At 42.0% G+C, this 12132-nt stretch overlaps 1 protein-coding gene across 6 annotated transcripts in view; it reads left to right on the top strand.

Moving 5' to 3' along the window:
* Window positions 1-12132, top strand: part of LOC137176873 (receptor tyrosine-protein kinase erbB-4-like) — a 273678-nt gene that overhangs the window by 169709 nt on the left and 91837 nt on the right. For all 6 annotated transcript variants that reach the window (XR_010925878.1, XR_010925879.1, XM_067582874.1 and 3 more), the window contains 4 exons: window positions 6794-6928; window positions 8377-8442; window positions 10880-10998; window positions 11816-11957. Coding sequence is in view for 4 of the 6 variants with exons in the window: in XM_067582874.1 (XP_067438975.1) it covers window positions 6794-6928; window positions 8377-8442; window positions 10880-10998; window positions 11816-11957 (462 nt within the window). In the remaining 2 variants the exon portion in view is untranslated. The remainder of the gene's footprint in view (window positions 1-6793; window positions 6929-8376; window positions 8443-10879; window positions 10999-11815; window positions 11958-12132) is intronic.

Here is a 12132-nt window from a genome sequence, read left to right on the forward strand (position 1 = left end):
TTTCATGTTTGCACACTCATCTCTGGGATCCCCTGTGCTTATATGTGTATGTATGTGTATGTATATGTGTGTGTGTGTGTTGGTGTGGTTCAAGAAAAAGAGGGCACCCGACTGTGAAAAGAAAGAGTGATCATCCCGATTTCTCCGTTCCCCGTGCTCAGCAAGTCGGCCCATCACCGGAGTGAGAAAGTACATTTCATTCGGGAGGGGATGGGTCGGTCTGCGGGGTGGGTGCGGGGTGGAGGACGACAAGGATGGAAGGATGATCCTAATAAAAAAGAGCAGAGTGGATGGCCCGAATGCACTCAGCTTGAGTTGTGTGATACGTGACACACCCGCCCCCGAGACAAGACAATAACGGCAAACGCATGGACTCATCAGTCGAGGACGGATCACTATTACGGCCTTATTCATCAGCATAATTAGGGAGAGAAAGAGATGTGGGACAAGTGGCTAGCAGCACTGATGAAAGCTCATCAGCAGGCTCCCTATAGAGCTATGGCCACTGATTGGTGCTGGGGCCATCATTGCTTAGAAACTACTTCAAAATAGGGGCTCTTCGCTCTGCTGAACGACAGTAAAATTAACTTAATTGGCTTTCAAAAGCAGCTTGGCGCAGGGATCATTTTGACTTCCTTAACTATCTTTACACCTATTTGTGTGTTGTCTGTTTTGAGTGTGTGATGCACAACACAAATAAATAACCCCAAAAATCTTTAACCACATTGTTAACTGTTAATCTTTAACCACTCTTGTTTTGCTCATAGTCTTAACTTTAAAAAAATCACCCCTGTGAATTTCCCTAGCTTTTGTTTCTTTTTATACATCCCCATAATTATTCAAGGGTCACAGGAATATTGTCTGGGGCACTCTGTACTTCACTATTTGTTGCTTCTCATGATGATCTAGTAATTAAAGCCATGTTGACCCTACTAGATGAGAGTGCAAAAATATGAAAACATAGATGTAAAACGAGGGTGTGAAAAGGTTACTTCCTTATCCGCTTCCCCAACATTATCAGCTTTCCTCAAGTGTTGAGTCATTAATTTCAGACCAGTGTTTTGCCCTTTGGTCAGTTAATCAACTGAAATAGAAGCCCACAAGCTTGTTTCAGTTATGCAGCTAGCTTGGCTTCACACAAGTTTAAATCAAACAGCTTCCTATCAAACACTTTATTGTCAATAAACTGTTCTTGCACTCACTACAGAAGAGCTGTATTCCTCCTTTTAACCAGTCTCACAATTTTGCAGGTCAAGGTTCAGTCAGATTGAAGCAAATACATCTTGATTCATTTCTCATTGTGATGAATGGTGAGCGTACCATTCTTGGTCTTAATGCACTTTTTGCCTTGTCTGCTCATTCATTGATATTGAAAAATGGTGTGCATAATTGCATTTTTAAAGCAGTGACCAGCCACTGTCAAATGGTTAAAAGAAAGGGGAATATAATTATACAGCAGATGACTTTAAAGCTGATTTCCCCATAGTGTTAATACCTGTAGATGTAAATGTGGCGTAGCAGCTTCTTACTTAGCTTCTTCGTTCCAGTTTAGATGAGGCTGAGACGGTAAAATGTGAGTTGCGGTTTGTTGGTGGAGGAAGGTGGAAGCATGCTCTGAGTATATAGGTTTCATTTTGTTAATTTCAGTTCAAGTTATAATAAATCCCCATCTTTTTAGTAGGAACTCCTGCCTTGTTGTTCAATGTCGCTTTTGGGGTTTCACAGTGCCAAATAATATGCATCAACCTTTATATGGGGGTTTGGAACAAGTCTGAGCTTGGCAAGAGATAAAATGCCTCTTCATAGCTTGGGATTGTGGGACTGATAGGATTGGATGAAGGGGAGGAAAGAATTTAAATGCATGTAATGAAAATAGAGTCATTAAATAAAGTCATTCATTCATTCAGTTTTACATTTTATAGATTTCTCCAAATCATCTTCATCTCATATCCCACTGCACAGCTCCATATCAAATCCGATCACTGATTCAACATGACATTTCAACTTTCACTCGGTGAGATTTTTTTTTCTCCATCACAGTGATATACTTTATTTCACTGCCAAGAGAGATGTAGCAAAACGCTCCACCAGAAACAGTCTTGAACCAAACATGACCTGAGCATATGGCGGTGGAGCCCTAAGTGGCCATATATACATGCATAAAACGGCAACGCTAGGCGCTATGTCACCTAGCGAAGCACTCAGCAGAACTGACTGCTTTGCTTGAACATACAGACTATCAAAAGGGAAGATGGGCACTCGTTTCTGTGATGTCAGTCCATTTTAAAGGCTGCAAAATATCAAGCGAAGCAAATGGGAACTAGACACTGTGAGCTACATGATATCAATGGTAACTTTGTAAGCATGTTAAGCAATGTTCCAAACATGCATGACCTTATATTTACAATTTAGATAGACAGTGATGAAAGTTTCAGAACAACTTGTAGCTTTTTAATGTAAAATTATGAAGTACATATATGTGTATTCTGCAACATCATGCAAATCAGTCTTTCCCATAATGGTTTTGCAGTGTACTCGTTAGCAGTACCTACCTTGGATTTCCTGTTGACAAAATTTGAATTAGTGTGTCATCATCTGTTCAGCTACTGTGGCTGTTGTTGCTCATGCCAACTTTCCAGTCTTTTCTCTATTCCCTCTACACAATGGCTGAATCTAAAAGTCCAGACCTCTGGACTCCCGGACTGGGCCCACACGAACTTCAGTCATACATAATGTCACGTAACTGAAGTCTGCAAGGGCACTGGGCCACAGAATGTATGATTCAAGATTTCAGATCTCGGTTATCGCCATGGTGTGGCGACCAGAAAGAATTAATGCCACCCCGCGTGTAAATTGAAATACATTTTGTCAACCATTCACAATAATTAGTAACAAAACAAGCCAAATGTGCTCCACATTTTCACCCTAGTCATGTAACTTCCTGTAATCTTTTGAGGGAAGTCTGAAGAAGTTGGCACTTGAGGCATACTCTCTTGAAGTCCGCATAAAGACTGCATAAGGGCCCTTCTGAACTTCACTGGATGAGTTCACTTGAGGCATCCTTTAGATCTACAATTCTGCAACTGCGGGGGAGTCTAGACATTTGGATTCGGCCATCCACAAACAACAAATTTGGTGAACACATCGTTTCAAAGATCTTTACCAGGAAGGATCGATCAGACACCTTGTTTTTAAAGCACCTCTTACACAAAAAACTTAAATGAACTAATCACTACAACATTTCATCTGCGTTACAGAGCCGTACTGGTAAAATTCTGTGTAGTCTATTTATATAAAAGGTTTTACTTTAAATAAAAGATTGTCAGAATTGATTTTGTTAGCTTGAGCAATAACCCTTTCGTCTCTATGTTGGTCTCTCCTCATATCTCTGTTCCCTCCTTCTCCTCCTGCCCTCGCTATCTCTCACCCCTCTATCTCCTCCCCCCTTTCCTCCGATGCAGGACAATAGCTTTTATGACTACCTCGTGAATCACACGAGTGTGGAGGGTGAGGGGATGGGGTGGTGCGGGGATGTAGCGGCGGATGGTCGGCTGTAGATCTCCCATCCTGATGGAAAGATCGAAGTGTGGAACGGTGGGGGGGTTGGGGGGGGGCGGGGGGGGTACTAGAGAGGAGCAGGGAGGAGGAGCGGGCGATGGCGCAGGACTGTCGCCCATTAATGAATGACCACCCGATACAGGCTTGTCATCCCGCTGGAAGAGTTAGTGCCCTTGCCTGGATGGACAACAGAGGTGGCAATTTGTCTCTCGGCGAGCACGGGGGGGGGATCTGGACACAGGCACTTAAAAGAGCATTTGGGACAGTGTTGGGCGGGTTGAACAGAGAGACGGCTTCCCATAAAATAGCTAAATGGGTTATATCTGTCATATGTCAGAGGTTCCAAATGTGGAAATTACTGCTTCAAAAATGTTATGAAAAATGTTCGTTTTCATATTTTGTCATGAGGATGGAAATGTCTTACATGAGCTACTTATGTATTGTGCAACTTGTGTGCTGATGTCACAGTCAGACCTACAGCTTGACATGTCCATCAAGATCATGGGAAAACCTCAATAAAAGCATAAATGTAAAGTGAGTGTGAAAATCACGAAGCAGGCATTCTGCTGGCTGCAAATATGTAAAAAGGGCCTCTTTCAAACCTTTTGTTGTTTTTCTGCTTGGGTACAAACAAGCTCTCAAGTCTACTCATCAGGTTTTTTTAGACTGTGGGTTAGATAAGTAAGTGGTTTCAATGGAGGCATGTCTTTTTAACTGCTCATATGTCCAGTTTATTTTGCATTTTGGTGATTAAGAGAGCTTTTATTTTTCCCTCAAATCAGATCAGTCAATATCCAATTATGTCCATACTGCAGAATTCTGCTCTTCTCAGTGAAAAAGATTCAGTGCCAATTGAGGAAGTAATGTGCCTTTTATGTTGCAAAGTGGAAAGTAATGTAGAGTAAGGGTGTGGAGTCCTGGTGGTGGATGCATGTGTACTACATCCAACTTCCATGCAGGAGCCTAGAGTTCAATCGTGTTTCAGGGTGTTGGCCATGCAAAACCAAACTGTAAATCTTCAGTTGCAGCTAGAAAGTACAAGAGGCAACATCTGCTGAGTCTGCGATTTGATATAAAATAAAGCATTATTCTGAGACCTCAAGACTTCAGAGTGTTTCCAGAGTATCAGCTAAGACCAACCAAAGACTGACGACAGCCCAGCTGGTGGTTTGTTCATCCAGTCAGGTGTAGGAAGAGTTAATTGTTGAGCAAAGCAGAACTCTTATCCATCATCTGTTGTCCAGCATCTTAAAATTACACCTGGTCTGAGCCTTGGCCAGACCATGGTGGATGAGGTGGTAAACCGTGTGGTCTTGACCCCTTGTGGGTTCCACATTGACCTTTTTAGTTGTTTTTATTGTGCACCGTATAGGTGACTTAAATTGTGTATATCTGTCTAGACAGTTTCTTTGTGTGTTATAGGATCTCTTGAGGAGTGAATTCGCACTCTATAGTGTTGATGGGAACAACAAAGCTCTGTATCATGTCAAGGTGACTTGAAGTCATGATTATAATCTGTCGGTGGGTTAAAGGAGATTCACATATGAAGATATCTGTTGATGTCAAAAATCGGTCAAATCCGGGATATCGCTCGGGTAATGAATGGCCGCTTATTTCATGACGATTTTTAAATGGGATCAAAGCACGCTGACAGTGCGGTCCTTATGTTATTTGAATAAAGCACAGCCTGTCCCTTTTTTCACCCACCCTCCATGAATGTAAAACATCCCCTGATAAATCGTCCATTGTGACGGGAACATGATTACATGAAGCAGCGGCTGTAGGCCATTCAGCGGGCAGACGGAGCGCCATGTCACCTCTAAGAGGGCTTTGAATAAATGTCCCCGTCTATACCAAGGCCCACTTCCTTAATCAGGGTGTCGGATGGTAATGATTAGCTTCCTGCGTGAGCTTCTCAGCTGCTGAATTGTCCGCATAACTCATACACTGTTAATAATCTGCCTGGGGAGATAATACCCTTCTTTACCTTCAGCTAATCCAGCCTTAATCTGAACCACATTGTTACTTTTTTTTTTTTTTTTTATAAAATTTCATTGAATATGACAAGTACTTTTGTGGAATCCGGTAGTGCTTCATATTCAAGGAGAAGAGGATGCAAGGTGATTGTATCTAAATCCCTAAACTAGGTTAAATAACACAGTCTGCTGGTGTCCCAGTGAGAAAGACACTGATGGGGATGGTTGTTTCTCTTCTGCCATGGGTCACGGCTTGGTAGGGGAGGATTACTACAGCATCTTTTCATTCTGTGTCCATATCCAAAACCTGGCTTAGTAACAGGCAGAGGGATTAGAATTTATTATCGTACTCCATGCGCAGGCATCTATTAAGGGCACTGGTCCTTGAAAAGAAACATATTTTTGCTATTAAGCAAAAGCTGGATGAGGAGCTCCGCCTTTGTCTTTGGTGCGTCGACTCTTACTTTGATAGAAGGATGCGTAGAGTAGGTCAAGAGAGCTGTGATCTGTTATTTTCTGTGAGTCGGTTTGATGATTTGGGCCTGTTGTGAGCCAAGAGTGAGTCCTTGAAGATAATAGTAGAGCAATAAAAAAATTGAATATGTTTTTTTTTTGTTTTTTTTTGGAAACTCTACAACCAGAAATCAATGAGATGCAAGATTTAAGTACACCTGAAGTACTCTACCTTTGGCATATTGATTCTGTCAGAAAGAAACTCAACACCAATCTTCATTTACAATATGCTTACTTTATGAACTGTGTCCCTCAATGAAGCTTTGAGGAAAGCTATATATCTGCTCCAGTTTACTATTTCAGTTTTAATTAACACAACAAGTATCTGGTGTCTTCTAGTGACATTCAAACTCATTAACTCTCTCTTACTCCGGAGCTAAATTGAATTATTTACTGCTCAATGCATAATTAGGAAATTATACTGGCGGACAGTTTTGAGTTCTTTTCAAAAGCGAGGCTATTTTGTTTTCATAGTTAAATCCATCTATTTCTTTATTTGTGGAGGAGTTCTTTATGAAACATCATTGTCTTGGACACGGCATTGAATTATTGTGTGCATTTGTCAATAGCATTTATCTTCAGGCTCAGATGCACTTCAGGGAACACCGTATGCAGCATGGTACTTCGAGACAAAGGAACGATTGGAGTTAACCTTGAAGTATTGATTTTCTGCCATCATGTACATGTACTATAAATCCATGGGTATGTGCTCATTTTTTTTCACTTTTTCTCTCTCTTTTGTCCAGAGATACTAAATGGAGGTGTTTATTTTGACCAGAACAAATTCTTGTGCCATGCGGACACCATCCACTGGCGTGACATTATCAAGAACCCCCAGGCTGAGCTGCTGGTGGTACCGTCCAACAACAGCAACCTCGGATGTGAGTACTACACATACGGCAAAAACAAGTGGGACCAGCAACTTTGGATGAAAATCAAATGTTTTTTTCTGATATCTTCTGTGAAATGTGAAGGCAAACCACATGGCAACATACCGTAGAGGTGCAGGAACATGCATACACACTCTCCCCCACTACTAGCAGCAGTCATGCCCTATCCCTTTTTATTCATTCTCTTTGCCTGACGGTCATTTGGAAGCGAAATCACATAGTGTTAGATCAACGTGTGAACTTTTCCATTGTAGTGGTATGGTAGTCGCTCTGCAGCGAGGCCCATGGAGCTGCTGTCTTGCTGTGCTCTTTTTAAATCTCAGTGAATCTGACAGCTGGTTTTGAAGCTGCCCACTTCCCCTGGTACTCCCCACCCTCCCTCCTCCATAGTCCCCGCAGTCCCTCAGCTCCCTCTGTTTTGGACATAACAGGCATCGCTATCCGGCGGACATTCGGTGTCAGAAGAACTGGCTGTTAAAGACAGACTCTCTCAAACTTTTCTGCACATTTTGGGATGAGAATCTTGCTCATTTAAAGTGAAAGAAGGCATAGATGTTTCTCCGGGCCTTCTGTATCAAAACACATCAGGGTGAACAATAGGGACAGCTGAGGTGCCAAATTGTGAGCAAAGACATACTGTAGACAATGGGGGGAAATGTTGAGCGATCCTTTGATGAACAGGCATGATGACCTTTTGTTGCTTACAGACTGAGCGGAACGAAATCTGCATTTGGTGTTGACTTGCGACATCAGCAGGGAGTTGGACACGCTGCCAAGCCGGTTACTCTAAAATAAAGGCTTTTCAGAACAATATGTGTAAAACATTGCTATTTTGTTGATTAAATGGCACTGATGGAGGAGGAGGGGGAGGAAAAGCAACAAAGAACAGAGGAGGTGGGCCAAAAAAATGACAAGAGAGTGTGTGGGAGTTGAGGTTGCCAAATTGGGGCCCTTTGCCAAGTCAAAGATAGTATTTAACATTAACAACCCCACAGTGGGAGTGGCTGAAGGCGCCGGGTGACAATCTGCTGCACTCTTCCACTTACTCTGTAATTAACCCATAGTCAATTAAGTCTTGATGATGGGCCACTGGCAGATGAATGCTGTGAGTGCTCTGTCAGGTCCCACTTTTCCTGTGCAAGTACTTGACGGAAGGGAGTAGAAGCCTGTCTTTCATGTTCTCTGCAAGCCACAAGTCGCCACAGTGACTCTGGGTCTGTTGTCGGATGAGCGGAGGAGATTCGACAGACCCGTCACTGTCATTAGTTGGGGGAAGTTTTAAGGGGTGTGCGTGTGAGTGGACGATTCTGTGTTTGGTGTGTGAAGGGGTTGTGTCTCCATGTGTGTTTGTGTCAGAACTACATCTAAAGTTGGTTGAGAAGTTAAGTGATGAACATTGCTTGTATGTACGTATGTGTGTGTGTGTGTGTGTTCTGCAGGCAGACGCTGTCATCGCTCATGTAATGGACGCTGCTGGAGCCATCAGGAAGACCAGTGTCAAACCTGTGAGTATGCATATACACCTACATGTACAGTAGCCTTGAAATGCCATGTGCCTGCTAACTATGTTGTAATTTATAGGGCAACACAGATACTGACTTAATTTAAATTGAAATAATTTAATATTTTGGAATTAAGTGCACTCACCTTCCTACTGAGAGTGAGGTGATGTTCTATCTTAATAGATACAGAATATTTTACTCTCTCTAGTTTTATTTAAAAATATCTGTCCTGTTTTTATTGCCTTGTGAAGCACTTTGTAACATTTGTTTTGAAAAGTGCTGTATGAATAAAGATTATTTATTATTAACTCCAGCTCTCACACTGACAATTTCAACTATATAAAGGTGGTAAAACAAACCAGAGAAGCCTTTTGAAACAGTACTAAGAATATACGGATATTGTTAAATTGTTACATTGGTTCAAGACAGAGTGACCCACCGTATTTACTGAATGGTGGGAGATGCAGACGATACAGTACAGTCTGCTTTAAAATAATCTATAATCTGCTATAATCTGCTTTTCTGTATTAAACTCAAAGTCAAAAATCAAGGTCAAGATAAATGAGAGTGGTGAATTTAGCAATAAAAAAATGTAATAGATTATTTAGCAGTCATTTAATTGAGGAAATTAAATGGATAAATGTGGAAAGAAACTGACACTCCACCCATGTGTTAAGTGTTTTATGTAGTGTAGATATGGTCAGGGGAGAGCTCAACTGACAACATACTGAAATAAAATGCTGATATTTAAATAAACTAATGTTTGTCCAGTGCTAAAGACACCAGCAGGTACCACACCATTGGTAGGAAAAAACATAAAAATAGAAAGAATGGAAAGAGGATGAAGGGCAGCAAGAGAAATGTTAGTTCTCCGTATAATTACAGGATGTTCTACTCATATTGTAAAGACCGAGAGAGGAACTGGCCTATTTTTCTCAGACTAACAAACACTAATAGACTACAGAGCCTTGTTGTTGTTTTTTCCACTTCTGCATCATTATGTTCCCAACACAGCAGAGAGTAAGCACAGCAGTTTTTAATGCCCAAGCTTCAAGCTCCTGCGTACTCACTGGCTGTTATATCTCAAACTGTACCAATAATGTGTGGGAGGCTGTTATTTAGCAAACGTATTGGTGCGTTTGATGCAATCGGTAAGAGCCACATCCAAGTATTGTACTATTAGTACTCCTCTAACAATAATACAAATACTTTAAAGTAGTTTTGCAATAAAATGCAGGGGGAAAAAAACACAAGAATTGGCATAGCAACTAATAAAGCCAATCTTTCTGGGAATTATCAGCACAGTTGGAAGGTGTCTTTGGCCAATTGGTCCTCTTGGATGAAAAAATACTCATTGTATAAACACAAATATGGTGGATCAGTAGGGGTCCGGTCCACTGCTATGGAACTTTTCAAAAGACTTTTTATCTAGGGAAAACCAATTCAGCTCACTCCAGGAACGTCCTCCTTCAGATCTGTACCTGAGTGCTGCCAAGCACAACTGCAGTTTTCAACTGCGAGTCACTAAGCTGAAGCTGGAATGGTTGGATGTTAAAGGGAAACTTCTGTATTTTTCAACTAAGACCCTATTTTACCATCTTTTTGTGTCTAAGTGTCTAAATGGGAACAACAGTTTTTGAAATTGGTCAAGTATTGAGCGAGAGCGCTGCAGCCAGCAGCTGCAAAACAGGCTGCATTGTAATCTGACGGGGCAATTGCGCCTCATCAATGTACGTCCACTAAAAGTACTTGTTTTTGCCACTGACAGGCTCATATTGTTATAAGTGTCTGACAACATTATGGGAAGGACCATACAGAGAAAAAAAAAAGTTTTTCTTTACCTTTCTCCCGATCCAGTCTGTTTGTTATTGTGTCTAACCAAGTCTCGCTAAAGGAGACGTCTCGTTCTGAAATCTCGTGAGAATTGAGTTGTTGTCAAAATCAGCTAAATATTCAGCCATGACAGAGTTGGAGAGAGTCTGTCAGTGACAAAAAATAAGCATTTTAAGTGGACGCTCATTGACAGGGCCCTATTGTCCCATTGGATTACGTTGCAGCACATTTCGTGGCTGCATTGCTCTCACTCAATACTTGGGATTGGGCACAAAAAGATGGGAAAATACAGTCCAGGTTGAAAAACATCCTTAAGAGGCTTGTTCAAGGGCGCCTCCAGAGTAGTTGTTGAGAGAGGAGACAGTGCTCAATATTTTTAAAGTCCGTCTGGGCATTCAAGCCACTGACCTTGTGTTGTCTGACCTTTAGGTTGTTGAAGCCCCTAATTTGTTTCTGCCTGAATTCCGTATCAGAAAATATTTGTGCAGCTGTAAGAGAATGAGAGAGTGCAGCGGGGACGTTGAGGGTGGTGGTATTGTCTCTTTGTAAATGTGTGAGTATGTGTGTGTCAGACCTTTAAAATTCTGTCTTTTCACTTCTTGGGCAGTGACAAAGACAGTGTGTGCAGAGCAGTGTGACGGTCGATGCTTCGGGCCTTACGTCAGCAACTGCTGCCATCGTGAGTGTGCCGGCGGCTGCTCAGGCCCCAAGGACACGGACTGCTTCGTACGTTAGATTGCACACACACACACACTATTTCTCCTTCTTTATTGCTCCCTTTTTTCTCTTTCTTAACTTTCTTTCATTCTATATCTTTTACATTTTCTCTTTTGTTTCCTTTTCCTCTCATTTCTACCTTCCACACACATCCAAAGACCAAAAACGCACATCTCTAACCCCGTCCCCCTCACCATCCTCCATTCCATGTGTCCACATCTTTTGTGCAACATATGTTTGTCATCCTCCCTGCCTGAAAATGATCCACTTTGTTTACCAGCTGATAAATTGTTTGTCATTTTACAGGGCTGTAAAAGTCTGCCGCGGCAGTGCTCTTCAAAGAACAAATTGGTGATTCAGTGTTCCAATTAATATTCCTTTTATCACCTCAAGTTCTTCCTGTTGCGCAAACCCGTGCACCACACATACACGCACATGCTGACAGAGATGATATTGTAGTTGTAATTCACAGAAAGGCTCATCCAATTCAATTACTGCCATTTCAGCCTGCGGCCACACAAGACACAACACTTAGGAGGTTTATGGGAAAACATTTCACCATTAACATCATGGCTCTGGATCAATGGTTCCAATTTTTCTCCCATTTGATTTTCAAAGAGACAACGGACGGCTACATGATTCGCACATTGCGATTCGATGTAAAAATGAAATGCAGCTGTAATACTCTCCCCCTCATAGTGACTTATGTGAGAAAATCACACTCTTCCCCTCATCTCACCTTGCTGTTTCATTTTTTAGTCCCCTCATGGGAGGTCTCACCGGTATCTTCTGCCCTCAGCTGACAGTAGTTATGTGCTTCCCGCAGGCTTGCACCAATTTCAACGACAGCGGCGCGTGTGTGACCCAGTGTCCTCAGCCATTTGTGTACAACCCCATATCCTTTCAGCTGGAGCACAACCCCAGGGCCAAGTACACCTATGGAGCCTTCTGTGTCAAGAAATGCCCACGTAAGTTTTCCCATTACCTTTGCAAGCAAACAAAATGCTTTGCTGCATGCCTAACCAAGCAGCTGCAAGTAGATACAGATACTGTAACAATACACCACAAGCGCGCAATTAAGTTTTATAATCTGCGCACTGTTGTCCATTGAAGGAGCATTTATCCTCTATCTATCCTGAGATG

Source organism: Thunnus thynnus, chromosome 24 (genome assembly GCF_963924715.1).
Source record: "Thunnus thynnus chromosome 24, fThuThy2.1, whole genome shotgun sequence".
In the NCBI taxonomy this organism is placed as follows: domain Eukaryota; kingdom Metazoa; phylum Chordata; class Actinopteri; order Scombriformes; family Scombridae; genus Thunnus; species Thunnus thynnus.